Source organism: Rhincodon typus, chromosome 10 (assembly GCF_021869965.1).
Source record: "Rhincodon typus isolate 14 chromosome 10, sRhiTyp1.1, whole genome shotgun sequence".
In the NCBI taxonomy this organism is placed as follows: domain Eukaryota; kingdom Metazoa; phylum Chordata; class Chondrichthyes; order Orectolobiformes; family Rhincodontidae; genus Rhincodon; species Rhincodon typus.
Window position 1 is genome coordinate 59508513 of NC_063341.1, and position 16182 is coordinate 59524694.

A 16182-nucleotide genomic window follows, 5' to 3' on the forward strand; every position below is an offset into this window, starting at 1 on the left:
TGCTGTTTCTTCCCACAGTCCAAAGATGTGCAGGCTACGGTGGATTAGCCATGGGAAATGCAGGGTTACAGGGATAGGGAAGGGAAGGTGGGTCTGGGTGGGGTGCTCTTCGATGGGTCAGTGTGGACTCAATTGTCTGAATGGCCTGCTTCCATACTGTACAATTCTATGATTTCAGAGAATCTCTCTTGTAGCCTCTCCATAATATTAACATCTTTTTCAAAGAAAGGCAACAAAAGCTATGTGCAATATTTTAAATGCACCTCATCAATGATTTAGACCACTTCTGATGAGATGATCACTGAAACAATACAACTACAACAGAAAATAAATTAGTATAGCTTGGACAGTACAACAAATTCCTCATGCACTTTTACAGTGAATATGAACTTATTTGTTACTGATCAGAAGTTAAAATGTTTGAACGTATGGAATTACTTTAACACAAGATCTTGAATCCTAATACTATTCGCCTGTTATTAGCAGACAGCTACTAAATACCATAGCAGGTCAAACCTAAATACCAAATGTGCTGGTCGGGAGTTAACGTGACAACCAAAAACCCATGACATTACCTTGAAGTAGATGCAAGAACACCCCTCTGGACCCGCTCATCTTCAGGTTCTACTCCTCCAATCACAAATGTTGTAGGGTTGGAGTCATGATCACTCCAAGGCTGCAAGTCATGACTTTCACGGAACGAACGGATATGTCCACAAAGTGTTTGCAGAAAAGTGGTGATATCGATTTCCTGTAGCAATTCCTCACAGTAGTCCATAGCTGTAAGTAGGTCCTGAGAGCTGATGTAATATGATTGCTGTAAACTTCTAAATACACCTTTAAGAAGAAAATACAACAGCATCTTAAGATAAAATTGCACTCAGAATAAACAGTTGAGGCTTCAGCAGGAGTTTTAAGGTACTAATATACCCATTAACATGAGTGAATTCAACTTTGGAAATGAAACATTTTTCTCCATCTTTTAAACTAAGTAATCCCACATCACATAGATTAATATAAACATTGCTTCAAAAATGTATCTTAATCCAAACCTCAAAAAATAAACACAATTTACTGCACCTTTGTATTATACAGAAGCTCAGGATCAGTGTGCACTCAATTGGGTCAAACAAAAACAACCTGTACTGACAGAGCATCTTTGGCAGATTGTAGCAACGAAAAACAATGGTTAGAGTGGGGATACGACTCATAATTGTAATGCTGTGAGAAGGGCTCAAAGTTTAGTTTTAATTTTTAGTCACAGTTACTTAAAATTAGTAACATTTGAATTCAGTTTCATGACAGTTTTATCAACAAAATTGAAAAATGAGGATTATATGACAATAATAGGGGGGCAGAGTGTGGAATTTCCCTTCTCCAAAATGAAATATTTTGCCACCAAGCGAAATTTAAAAGTGTAGTGTAGTAAAGCACACAATTCATTTTGCTGAATAAAAACGGCAGATTAACAGTTAAAACAGTATGAGATTAGAATAGGACCCCACCACCTCGTCAGGTTTATCTCTGAATTACTCATCTGCTTTTAATTTTTCTTACACAATATAAGCCAAAAAACAAGGGTTCGGAATTTATATGGGGACAGGAAGAATTGCCTTTTTCAACAATAAACAGGTAGCCTGCTTTAAAGTAGCAAATTGAGCACTGGAGAGATTTCCAAGAATTCTAGTGTATGGTATACAATATATCATTATTTTATCAGTTTTTATATACATAAACATTGGGAAACAATATTCGTGTCTTTTGTAATGTAATGGGAGAAATCGACGTTGAGTTACTCTAACATCAAACAGCAACATCCTTCAGCAAGTCCTGGTGACTTTCATTACCTTTTACATAACACTGATGGTAATGTTCTTGTAGAAGGTTGCAGTAGTTGGCGAGTTCTTTGTTCTTGTGAAGATAGGATAGTGGATCCATTGAGGAGGAGTTTGCTGGCCGTTCCTGCGACAACGATCTTAAGCCAGTGTTAAAACATTAGTAGTCGCAATTAAAAACATGTTCTTGCCCAATTTTACATGGCATTAGCTCCCAACACTAACAGCACTATCAAACTCAACACCAATAAATACCATAGAGAAACTACAATCAAATAAATTTAGCACAAGGAGCCAAGACAGAGCAGAAGTATTGTGAGGGAAATTCTTATGGTAACTTTTAGACAATGCAGACATCAGATACACCTATTGATAGCAAAACATTGATTTAGTATCACTACTGATCTGTTCTTTTAAAAAGCATTCTAGTATTAAGTGTGAATTAACTTCAGTAGTGGAATAAGGATGAGTTAAGTACAAAAGGATTCTCAAAGAGTTGTATTGTACTAGAATGAAAGAATGGCTTTCTCAACTAATATTAATAAACGAAAAACATCTGCTGCATGAGACATTCTTGACAGTTGTGACAATTTCATTGTTGCTATTAATGAAGAGATAAAAAGTAAAAACTTGAAAGATAACATCCAAAACAGAAGAAATTGAAAAAAACCTCAAAAATCTCAACTCATATTAAAGATCTTCGCTCAAGAACCATGGTGATTGTACATGAAATAACCACTGTTGTCATTTTCATTACAGAAATATTAATGCTATAAGGGTTCCTTAACCGCTATCAAAACATGCAACTTTTCCAGTGAACCAGAAATCAAACTACAATCTTGATTCCAAAATATATGGAACAAAAATTTCATTCAACGGCCAATTTTTTGCCCTATTATTAGATATTAGTTGCTTCCAGTTCTCCAAGCTTGCTCACAGTAACAGTTCAATATACATGCCCCACACCAAATAGCAACACTAGGTTCAGCACCAGCAACCCTCTCCCAAGTTACAAAAATAGTTCACGTTCATTACCACGCAGTTCCCCATTAGTAGCATTTCTGCAAGCACTGTTCTAAAGAAAGAAGATAGAAGGAAAAGGAACTGTCAGCATAGCACACTCCATAGAACAGTCCCTGGTTATAAATCAACACTGGCAGAGGCCAGGGTTCAGATTTTCTGTTTAAATACTGGCTGGGATTGTGCAAGGACAAAGAAAGCAAAAAAAAAAAATTGATTTGAAAACTCAGCTTTATATTCCAGAGATCAGTACACTTTCTTTGAGGAAGTAGAACAGAATTTTTACAAATGATTAAATGGATGCACAGCAAATAAAACCATCCGAGACCTTCAGCACTGCAATTAAAATGTAGAAAATAGTTTCATAGACTAATCAAGGTCACAAAAAAACAGCCAGATTTTACACTGGCAGACTAAATCAAAATCTAGGGCTGCATTTTAACTTCTAACCCTTGCCTGGTCAGGTGCAGGGGTTTCTACTCCACAGCATACATAAGAAAACACTAACAAGCTTCCTGCTCAGAAGTCAGCCTGATTTACAGGCTTTGTTCTAGTTGGGAATGAAGCAGATCACAGGCTGTCACAGGGCAAGGTATGCCCTTCCCCATGTAAAATCCATGGAAGTTCTCATTTAGGAAATGGGATCAGACATTAGATTAGAAGGTTGAGGGGTGTGCAGGGGGACATCAAAAGGCTCATGGGGATGCCAGTGGGAAGACTGGAAATTCGATATTGCAGGATTTGACCAAGCTAGAATGTTGGATCCATCAGATAACTCAAAAAGTGCTTACCATCCCCACTCCCCTTCAAATATCGGACAGTCGATGGATGAATTTAGCTGCTGGATTCTCAAGGTTCAGGAAAACCAGTGCCCAGTTTAATTCAAAATGTTGAATTATAATGTATCTCACAGGCACATTCTAATATTTAAAGTGCCAATCCACATTCTTGGAGTGGGTTTGTTGCTCACCAGAAGTCAGTGGGTTGAAGTCAGGATTCAGAGTTTTACCACTCTAACCTCCCATTCAACTCAAACAGGTCAGTTTTTGGCGTTCAAAAAGCAGCCACTCAGTGTCACTATTTGTTTGGATTCAAACTTTTGACATGAAGCAGACGCGTTTAGTGCTTCAATGGTCATGTCACTGAATCAATGTTTCTGAAAGGCTTTTGTTTAACATTTACAAAATAAGATGCGACCCAACTTATATATCTGAAGATCTGTGAAATGTCTAAGTATTTTCTGCAGCAGCAAACAGCAGAATACACACAGTAGAACATTAGTTTAGAACTTGTGCTATCCTGGGGAAAGCTGCTTGTCAAATTCCCAGGGTATTTGGATAAGAAGAGAAACAAAAACAGAAACAAGCTATTTTAAACAAAAAGAGTAAAATACACAGGGGACTCTTTCACAAACATTCATTCAGTCAGTACATAAGCAGCTGTAGGGACTCAGCACTAGGCAGTATGCTGCCTTTTATATTAGGTGAATCCTGGTACATGAAACTTTGAGAGGAAAAGGAGAAAACAATAAGAATATTATAGATAAGAACAGAACATTTAACTGAAATGAGAAAGGATTGGGACACGAACATGCAAGTCACCCAGTAACAGAAAAGAATACTCGCTATGACAAAAAAAGTCAATCCCTTAACCAAAGCAATCAAATCATGTCCAGCAAGCAATGAATAGGAATCAGGGCTTTAGCTGATAGCTTAGCTACCTGGTTTTCAAATCCTGATACAGTTCCCAGGAAACATTGTCTTGAGATCTAAATTATTCAGAAGAGGAGGAAATAAAAAAATGCACAATCGAATCAGTCCCATTTAATTCAGACATGAATAAGCGGAGAGGCAGAAATAAAACATAAAAAGAGTACAACTGACAGTGCCAATGTTCCTGATATTAAAGTGACACAGTCCCTGAGCTCAGGTTGCGAGTGGAATTACAAGGGTGAAAAACTTAAAACTGAAGTTAACTCAATAGATCCTCCAGCTCAATTAAGATATTAAATTTTTACTTCTAGATTCTGATGGCCTGGTATTATTATCTCTAGGCTATTAAACCAGTGATGTCCTAGGAACCCAAGATTAATCCCAACATTGCAGATGGTGGAGTGCGAATTCAATAAAAATCTAGGATTATGAGTCTAAAGATGGCCATGAAACCATTGCCAATTGTTGCAAAAACCTCACCAGTTTCACTAATGTTCTGCAGTGAACGAAATCTGCCATCCTTACCTGGTCTGGCCTACATGTGACTCCTGGCACACAGCATTGTAGTTATCGCTCAGCAATTAGGGGACGGGCAATAAATGCTGACTGAGCAACAGCCATGAATGAATTTTTAAAAACCACAACTGTGTGAAAGGATTATTAAGAAATGTGATTTGGAGAAGCCCAGAAGGTTTTTAGAATGACTGCACAACGGGCAAGGGCAGGACTCAGACTGAACGTTGCACCATTGAAATTACTGCTGGGAGCAGTGAGGAAAGGGAGGGGTATAATTTCCATCAACAAAGGAGGAAGAAACTTGCAGTTATCACCAAGGTTGGTAAATTACTGGGGAGACTAACAGCAAGGAGCACGGTGCCCTGATGTTGGCCACAATAAGATTTAGAAGCAGAAGTAGGCCATTTGGCCCATTCGGTCTGTTCCACCATTCAATGCAGTCATGGCTGATCTGATAATTATCGGCTCCACTTTCCTGCATTTTCCCTAAAAATCCTGGATTCACTTATGGATTAGAAATGTCTTTAAATACTTAATGACAGAGCCTCAACAACCGTCTGCAGTAAAGGATTCCTCAAATTCACTACCGTCAAAGAAGAAATTCCTCCTCACTTCTGTCTTATGTGGGTGACCTCCTACAATGAAATTATGCCATCTAGTCCTAGACACCCCCACCACGCCAAACAACCTCTCCACATCTACCTTGTCAAGCCTCCTAAAAATCGTATGTGTTTCAGTATCATTGAAACTCCAATAAGAACTAGCCCAACGTACTCAACCTCTTTTTTTCAGAAGACAATCCCTCCATATCTGGAATCAACCTGGGGAACCTTCTCTGGACTGCTCCCAATGCCAGTGTACCTTTCCTTAGATTAAGGAACCAAAACTGGTCTCGGTGTATTCTTGCATAGCTTTAGCAAGACCTCCCATTTTTTGAACACTCAACTCCCCTTGAAATAAAAGCCAAATTTCATTTGCCTTCCCTAAAACCTGCCGAACTTGAGTGCTAGCATTTTGTGATTTATACAAGAGGACACCCAAATGTCTCTATGCTACTGCTTTCTGAAACAAGATGGGAGAAAAGACAGACAGGTTAGTACTGAAGGGCACCTCTCAAGGTCTCTAAAGTGCACCTTCAACATTTAAATGGCTTACTTTATTACACAACTGGTGATCATGTATCTCTCATTGTAACATTCCTATCCCTCATTACTCGATTCTTTACATGTATCAAGGGCCAACTCTAAAGTGAGTATTCTTTGTTTTCTACGCACCAACCCAGACTTTGTTTCTTTGAATGATGGATAATGCAGGATGAAAGCATCATGACAACTCCCAAGCAATGTGGAACACACTTCATAGGTTGAACACCAGTTGTACATTCATTATGATGAAACTCTTGGTTTCTGTGATGTTGTTCAGGGCAGCAGGGTGGCTCAGTGGTTAGCACTGCTGCCTCACAGCGCCAGGGGCCTGGGTTCAATCCCAGCCTTGGGTAACTGTCTGTGTGAAGTTTGCACATTCTCCCCGTGTCTGTGTGGGTTTCCTCCGGTTTCCTCCTACAGTCCAAAGATGTGCAGGGTAGGTGGGTTGGCCATGCTAAATTACCCATAGTGCCCAGAGATGTTTAGATTAGCTGGTTAGACATGGGAAATGCAGGGGTTGGCAAATGGGTCCGGGTTGGATGTTCTTCGGAGGGGCCGAATAGCCTGTTTCCACACTGTAGGGATTCTATGATTACCTGGTGGCACCTTGTACTTCTGAAGTGCCAGACAGAGTGGCAATCCTGAGTACCTGCTTATTCTTGTTATTATCATGGAGAAAGTTTAGGTAACATTCAGCTCTGGCAAACAACTTACCATCTCATGAAACAGACTGCAAACCCAAGTTTGAGAAGAATCCAGTGGCACCATGCAAGAAACTAGAGACAAAATGGCTGAGGGTAACGTGGCAACGAAGGTCTACCAGGTCAACTGGGTCTTCTTCTAGGGGGCTGACGATGCCTGCAACCACTCAACACTACAATCTCAGTCTGTGGTTACCCTACCCTCGAGGGGGCAAGAAACCTGAGTCTCTCATGCCTGTTACATGGTTAATGCCTCCTGCACCCTCAGTAACTCTCCTTTGCAACTGATGATTGCACTGCAGCAGATCATCACTGCCATGATGGTAATAGCTGTCTTCTTCATAGGTACTGTCAAGAACATTCACGGTCCCTCACTTTGTGCTAAGGTTTGAAAGTCTCCAAAGTTCTCCAATATTTTGTACGATCACAAGAGCTCGGTGTTAAACATTTGCCAGCGAGAACTGGCAAAGCAGCTGTAAGAACTAGATGTTTATAAAATTTGGGCTATCTAAAGTTGGTAAACACCCATGAAATACACTTTCAACACTCCTTTTTGGATTGAAAATCTTCCCAAGCTTTGGTGATCACATACTTTAGGTATTAAATCTGAAGCAAAGTTACATTTCTGTGAAAATCTTATTCTCATCCAATTATCATGAAAAATGCTACCTGCAGAGCCTAGCACCTTGTGTCAACTCCAGCAAGCAGATTTGTTTTGTTTCGCAGCCAAAAGCAGTTCAGTGAAATATAGTATTTCGATGGGTTGCGATCATGATTTTTCTCTCCGTCAAATGTTATTATGTATCCTCTCCAACTATTTCTTCTTGCCTGTTAAAATCCACCCCCATTGCGTCCATATCACAAACCAAACGTACTCTATAAATCTCAATGCAGTGTGTGCTCAGTGAATAGTTACATTTACCACAAATTAGAAAAAAGAATCTTTTTCCAATCAGGATGTAATTGTTTCATGGGTATAAATTATCAACTGCCTTTCCACATGCTGTTGTGTGGTGCCTAGTACCGCAAGAAGTTCTGTGCACAAACTGCTTCCATGCTTCTGGTTACATTTAAAGTATAAGGATAGATTAATCAAATGTTGCCAAAAACAAAACATTTGCAGATGTGGTGCCAGCCATTCCTGATCTATCAAAGATTGCTGGCTGACTTTAATCATGTAATTTATCTGCTAGACCAATTTAGCCTACATTTCTTTCGTAAGAAGATTGTGTAAAACTGAGAAATGACAATGTTTCTGTGACATATAATTCCAATGTGATCAGAGGGAGCAAAAACCTACCTGAAATAAATGTCCTTTTTAGAGCGTTCAGCACAAGAATTCACAAGTTGCTCTCTCAAAGATTCCAATGAGCAGCTGTATATATAGACAGGACATCGAAGGTGATTTGGGTCACGCAAGTCAATCTGAGAAGTTTGTCGGCTGAATGTGATGTGGCAGTCTTTTTTGGGAGGTAAACTGAACTCTACTCGTTCCTTTTCTACTTCTGAAGCCACATAGACTGAGTCTGTGGAACAACACCAATAAATATAAAGCACGTTTGGAAAAATTTCATAAAGAAATAGAGACTGCATGGTATAAAACACTACGTTACTCGCAGTGAGAACATCTCTTTCTTGAATAGCAAAACTATTACATTAATGTAACTATATGAGGGTTTGGAGATGAACAGCAGAAAGACGCAAACTGATAGCTCACCCTGTCAGTTAAGTCAAACAGTGAGTGTTTATCAGAGATAGGGTGGTGCTGAAAGAATAGTAAAGTCATATTCTGCATAATCTCATTCCAGGAACAAATGAAGGACCACTTATTCACACAGATTATAACAAGGAAGACAGACAGAGATCCAAATTCAGGCATTAATGATCACATTCGCCACTGCTGCCACACAAAGCCAAATTTTGCAGCCAAGCTGGTGACGGTTTGCTGGGGTGACTGGTATTACTCCCGGTTTTATTTCTCAGTGATTTGTTTACTGGAGATGCACTGACGATGTTACCTAGCAGGTGACGAAACATTTGCAACCAAACCCATCGGCTCAGCGAGCATGTCTACAACCTCATCCACAACCCGAGCAACAAATCTTCTTGAAAAATCACTTAAAAGACCACAATGAAAAATATATTTCGAATTCAAACGCTAATAACTCTAACACCTGAAAACTAACATAAATATTAACCAAAAATGAAAATCTGTTATATCCAGTGTTAGGTGCATACAGTGCTAATCACTGGGGCCCATGCATTCAGAGGAGACTGGGAGCAGGGTGGACACTCCACTACAGGACAAAGTTCAGCACTCAAGATCCAACTGTCATAGAATGAAAGCCTGAGACCCCATGGCCATAGATTTCAAAAGCAGGGATGCTTTCTGGGTGATGTAGTCCATTCTTGGTCATCCTCCCTTCCAAGCAGATGAGGTACCTCCCAAGTTCCGAATACCAGCAAGGCCCGCAAACCAGCACACGGGAACATTCATGAGGGTGAGATGAGTAATGGCTCCTCCAATCACAGGCTGTTTTTTTCTCTCTCTTGCTGCCATTGATAGATATAGTCTCTATAGTGAATCTTTCAGCCCTAGCAGTGTGAGGGAAGCAGCCACCGACCAAAGAAGCAGCAAGCAGTCAGGTGACGAAGTTCCAGCAGTGAGGAAATCACTGGGGAAGCTATGGCCATTTTTTCTCTGAGCATGAAAATTGAGCTGTCAGAGAGGTTGACTTTTGCGGGTTTCTGTGAATGAAGCAAGCTGCAAGCAGGCTGGGAGAGAAACAGACTGTGAAGGGATTGGGAAAGGGGCAACAGTGTGCCTGCAAGCAGATTGGGAAAGGGATGGGTGGATGCAAGGGTGTGGGGGGTGAAGAGAAAGAGTAGCAAAGAAAGGAAAATGGTTTTAAAAACTAGTCAACCAAAAATAGCATTCACCTAATTGGGGGCTAGAAAAACTTGAAATCACTTATGTAATAAATTACTAGCAAGTAAATGTAGAATTTCTAGCTTAAGACTACATATATTCAGGAACTACTGCCTAGGGAAAAAGCTACTGTGATGAACACAGTGAAGGTTGTTCAATTTAAATCCGAGATTAAGATCTGAGATGTAGCAAGAAGAGTAGTGACTCCTCAGATACTAAATCAGTCCATGTCCAATTGTAGTAATGCAGTAGTATGATTGCTGAACGTCCCACTATCAACATCCTAGTGGGTTACCATTGACCAGAAGCTGAACCATTAAGCCAACCATATAAATAATATGACTACAAGAGCAGATCAGAAGCAAGGAATCCTGCAGCAAGTAACTCACTTCCTGACTCCACAAAGCCTGTCCTTCATCTACAAGGCATAAGTCAGGACTGTGCTTGCCTGGATGAGTGCAGCTCCAACAACACTCAAGAAACTTAAAACATTCCAGGACAAAGCAGACTGCCTGACTGGCAACACACCCATAACATTTGTCCTCCACCACAGAAACACAGTAACATCTACAAGATGCACAACAGAATTCACACAGGCACCTTAGATAGCACCTTCTAAACACAAGAAATAATTTTTTAAATGGCTGACTGTGAGGTGTCTAAGAAATTCATATTTTTCTTGTGTACTATGCCCTTAAATTTAATGAAGATGTGATGACTATTGAAGATATTGCTGAATTCTTCCAATTCTGCTTTTGAGTCCAAAAATCCCATAAATTAGCACAATTCCATAAGGTACAGTTACTATGTAGCTGCATTGCCTAACAAATAAACTCATGAGAATGAAAAAAAGTAACGCTGAACACAAAAGCCCCACAAAAATAAGCCATGTATCTAGTATGTCTAGACTGTGACTCCAGCATTTCGAGAATTTTTCTATCTTATTCATTGCTCCATGCTGGGCACTTAAGTGTGGTTAGTTTCAATTTAAAATAAGAAAACGTTTATCACTCATTTGCAAGGTGTTTTTTTGTTATTAGAGTTCACTTGTGCATATAGAACCAGCACATTATTGCAGATGAATGGGTTAGTGCTAATTTACTGGAACATTTGTCACATTTAAACTTGGAACTGAAATCAGGAATCATACAATAATAAAATTCACAGTTCAAGATATTTTCAAATTGTACATAAGATTATTATTTGCAGTGCTTGTTGTGAGGTTCAAATCTTTAAGATACTATCCAGATTGTACATATGGCCAGGCTCAAAAGCAACCACTGGTTGCATAATATATAATTGTCTGATAAAGTCATGGTTCTAAAGTGTACCTTACTAAAACCTAAGCTTTCGTTGGAATTCATAAATTGAAGCATAGACTACAAAAGCCAAGAAATTTTGTTAAACCTATAAAATTCTGTTTAGTCCCACTGTGATAATTTTTACTGTTGCCTGAATCTCTGAGGAGTATGCAGCAGCAGCTTCCAGAAATGGAAGCCTTTCACCAGCATGACAATCGAGTATGAGAAGCTCCCCAGCAGTTTAGAGGGAACATTGACTGTGTCTATGGGGTGTCTTAGTTCTGGGTATCCAAAAAATTTGAAGGGAATGGTTAAATGTGGGATAATGGGAGGGTAGGGGAGGCATTTGCACAATATGGGGTCTCAGAACATGAGAAGCACTAGGGACCACAATTTCTCTCCCTGGACCTGCTCATAGTTATCTGTAGAAGTATCCATCCAAAATATACAAGAGCATTCTCTGACACATGATCAAAACCACAGATCATTTCATTACAGTCCTAAACAGCTTACATGCAAATTACTTCAAATAGTATGTTACCTGTATCAGGTTGTATTTCCTCCTTTTCAGATTCAATAAGTGACATTTCATTAACACCTGCCAAGGTTGGAGAAAGGAGAGGCGTGGATCTGGCAGAATGAGTTTCCTGTCCTGAAGACCGCAAAGTTGTCACAAAATCTTTTTTGCTGCTGTTATTCTTCGATGCACTGACAGCAACTTGGCTAGCTTTGCTTTCAAGTGCTTCCTCAACAATGCCCAACTCAGACTTTGTTGTTGTTGAGGTTGCACTAAATGCTCCAGAGTGCTCACTCAACACTGATTCTTTCACTTCCACCTGGAGTAGTTCATCATCTTCTAATCCAGAATGTTTTGTGCTCTCATCAGTCCCAGGAGCAATCAGTCGCTGCACATCTAGCAGAAGAAAGTTCAGATAGAAAACAACTCAAAAGAAAATGTGCAGTGAGAAGTAATTGTAACGTGAAGGACTTTGTTTCCTAAATGATATTGAATTGTTTAAATATTATCATTTTGAGTAATAGAATTAAGAAAGCACAATTAACAACGGACTTCATGGCTGGACCTACTATGGTGTTGCAGGTAATCATCCAAGGCTATTGGGGGTGTTCATAGCAAAAACAGGATAACACCTGTGTCACTGATTTAGTGTTTTGCAATTGAACTTCATAACTCGACTGTTCTGTTTAGAACTTTATAGTTTATATATAGTATTTATTTATTGTATACTATATTTTGTACACTTTATGTCATAGTTTACAAATGGAACACTGAGATTTGTCCATAAGACCATAACATACAGGAGCAGAAATAGGCCATTTGGTCCATCAAGTCTGCTCCACCATTCAATCGTGGCTGTTTGTTTCTCTTGATTGCTGCTTTCTAACATTCTGGGAAGAGCTGCATCGGTATTTGGCAAGGCTGCTTGGCATGCCGTCTGACCACAAACAAACTAGTCTATTTCTTTCACCTTCGATAGCAGTGTAAAGGATTGTAACACAAAACACAGAACACAGATATCTTGGTAAGTAAAACATTGTAGTTCTAGGTGTTGGAAATACACATTACTTGAACACATAACATTGTGAAGGAAGGTGCATAGGACCATTTGGGACTAAAAGTCAAAAGTGAACATAGGTTGTGATTTGTGTCCTGGTTACAAAAAGTCAAAGACTGTGTGTAGAGAGTTTGGAAAGAGATTCGGGAATACAATAAAGACAAATATCAGGGTTTATAACCATTTTTCACCCAAACACAAGTCTGATTTGAGGATCTCATTGATTCTATGGCTAGTAGCATTTCAACCTCATTGACAAGAAATCAACTGGATTTTAAGATGTTTTCCCATTTCATCCTTTGAGTTTTGACTCTTGGCCCACCATCACAGTTTAGAACATAGAACAGTACAGGCCCTTCAGCCCACGATGTTGCGCCGAACTTTTACCCTAATCCTAGGGTCTATCTAATCTCCACCCCTACCTTATACTATCATCCATATGCCTATCTAATAGCCGCTTAAATGCCCCTAATGAGGCCAACTCCACTACCCTCTCCGGCAATGCATTCCATGCCCCGACCACTCTCTGAGTAAAGAACCTACCTCTGACGTCTCCCCTATATCTACCTCCACTCACTTTAAAATTATGCCCCCTCGTAACAGCTACCTCCACCCTAGGAAAAAGTCTCTGGCTGTCTACTCTATCTATACCTCTGATAATTTTGTACACCTCTATCAAGTCACCTCTCATCCTTCGACGTTCTAAAGAGAAAAGCCCTAGCTCTCTCAACCTTTCCTTGTAAGATCTTCGCTCCATTCCAGGCAACATCCTGGTAAATCTCCTCTGCACCTTTTCTAACACTACCACATCTTTCCTGTAATGAGGCAACCAGAACTGGACACAATACCCCAGATGTGGCCGAACCAGGCTTTTGCATAGTTGCAGCATAACTTCACGACTCTTGAACTCAATCCCTCTATTAATGAAAGCTAACACACCATACGCCTTCTTAACAACTCTTATCCACATGGGTGGCAGCTTTCAGGGAACTGTGGACATGAACCCCAAGATCCCTCTGCTCCTCCATACTGCCAAGAATCTTTCCGTTAACCCTGTATTCTCCTTTCAAGTTTTTCCTTCCAAAATGAATCACCTCACACTTTTCAGGGTTAAACTCCATCTGCCACTTCTCAGCCCAGCTCTGCATCCTATCAATGTCCCTTTGTAACCTAGAACAGCCCTCCGCACTGTCCACAATGCAACCCACCTTCGTATCATCTGCGAACTTACTAATCCACCCTTCCACTCCTTCATCCAAATCATTTACAAAAAATCACAAATAGAAGAGGATCCAGAACAGATCCTTGTGGTACACCACTCATAACTGAGTGAATATGTTGAATATTTTCCGTCCACTACCACCCTTTGTCTTCTAAGGGTCAGCCAATTCTGAATCCAATCTGCCACATCTCCTCCTATCTCATGCCTCCTTACCTTCTGCATGAGCCTATCATGGGGAACCTTATCAAACGCCTCACTTAAATCCATGTATACCACATCCACTGCTCTACCTTCAACCACATGTTTGGTCACCTCTTCAAACAATTCAATAAGGTTTGTGAGGCATGATCTACCCCTCACAAATCCATGCTGGCTATCATGAATCAAACTGTGCCTTTCCAAGTGATCATAAATCCTATCTCTCAGAGCCCTTTCCAATAATTTGCCCACCACTGAAGACAGACTAACTGGCCTGTAATTTCCGGGGTTATCCTTATTCCCTTTTTTGAACAAGGGAATGACGTTTGCCTCTCTCCAATCTTCCGGCACTACACCCGTGGACAGTGAGGACGAAAAGATCATCGCCAAAGGTCCTGCGATCTCTTCCCTCGCTTCCCATAGAATCCTTGGATAAATCCCATCAGGCCCGGGGGACTTATCTATCTTCAACTTCCTCAAAATTCCTAGCACATCTTACTTACTTACTAGCAGTGACCTCCTCTCGCCTACCAGCCCGTTTCACACTGTCCTCCTCTACAACTAGGTCCCTCTCAGCTGTGAATACCGAAGAAAAGTATTCATTAAGGACCTCTCCTATCTCTTTAGGCTCCGTGCACAAATTCCTTTACAATCCTTGATCAGTCCTACCCTTTCTCTGGTCATTCTCTTATTCTTCACGTGTGTGTAAAATGCCTTGGAGTTTTCCTTGATCCTATCTGCCAAGGTTTTCTCATGCCCCCTTATAGCTCTCCTAAGCCCTTTCTTCAGCTCCTTCCTGGATAACTTGTATCCCTCTAGGGCCTTTTCCATTCCTTGTTTCCTAAACCTTACATAAGCATCCTTCTTCCTCTTAACCAGTCGTTCAACCTCTCTTGAGAACCAAGGATCCCTCACTCGGCCACATCTTCCCTGCCTGCTAGGGACAAACATATCTAACACGCACAGTATGCATTCCTTAAACAATCTCCACATTTCAATAGTGCTCTTCCCTTCTCCCTTTTTATTTGAAAAATCCATATCAACTATGCAGAGTTGTATTGTCTGTCCTATGAATATGTGTATTTGAGATTAAGGGAATATAATTTCATTCTACATTGTAATTTAGTTGTTAACAACTTTTATGATTTATTGTAAGAATAAGTTTGCATCTAATGAATGAGCTATGTCTGTGTAATTATAGATGGATATTTCTTTTATTCGGTTTCATGACAATTATACAAAACAATGTAAAAGAACTATGCACTGAAAAATATGGTTGCACACAATTGAATTTTAAAGAAGATTGTACAGAACACCTTGTTTCTTTACTAGGACGCAGGCAGCTGCCATGTTTTGAGGACCGCTCTGACTTAGATGTCTGTTTTACTACAAACAATAGGATAACAATTTAAATACTATCAGATATTGCCAAAAATTAGTCCTTAGGATTTTAACATAGAAATCATTTTAGAGACACGTTATTTCTTAAGAGGAAAGATAGTCATGAATAATTCCAAACATGGCCCACATAGATCTTTAGAACAGAGAGAATGGAGATGGGACTGACTCAAATTCCATCTTAAGTAACCTTAACAGTTCAATGAATCTTTGTAACGAGGACAAAGTAGCTACTTTTCTTCTTACAAAAATAACGGCATTATCAGTAAAACTTACCTGCAAAGGTGGCTGGTAAAAAGGTGAGCAGGATTTGCTGTGCAGTCACAAACCTGGCATAGCATTTCCACTGCGGTGTGCTCTTATCTTGTGCTGGCAAGGTACTGTCCTCTGTCATCTCAGGATTGCCAACACTCTATTCAATTAGAATTAAAAGAAACACATTTATTACAAGACATTAAAAGAACTCATGTGAAGGCAGTAAACATTTTGAAGATATTTTAAATTTAACATGGATCACAACATACCTATTATGTCTATCTAACACTCCAATCAGTATTTCACATACTTCCTGATAGATCATCTAAAACAAGAATTGCTACTTCCAGCTCATCCCTTTCCACTGCTGTGACCA

General features: G+C 39.9%; 1 protein-coding gene across 1 annotated transcript in view; it reads right to left on the reverse strand.

Moving 5' to 3' along the window:
• Positions 1–16182, reverse strand: part of szt2 (SZT2 subunit of KICSTOR complex) — a 235180-nt gene that overhangs the window by 158862 nt on the left and 60136 nt on the right. The window contains exons 24-29 of the mRNA XM_048601538.1: positions 15828–15963; positions 11701–12072; positions 8230–8455; positions 4576–4623; positions 1848–1975; positions 576–837 (exon numbers count right to left, since the gene is read on the reverse strand). Of these exons, the coding sequence (XP_048457495.1) occupies positions 576–837; positions 1848–1975; positions 4576–4623; positions 8230–8455; positions 11701–12072; positions 15828–15963 (1172 nt within the window). The remainder of the gene's footprint in view (positions 1–575; positions 838–1847; positions 1976–4575; positions 4624–8229; positions 8456–11700; positions 12073–15827; positions 15964–16182) is intronic.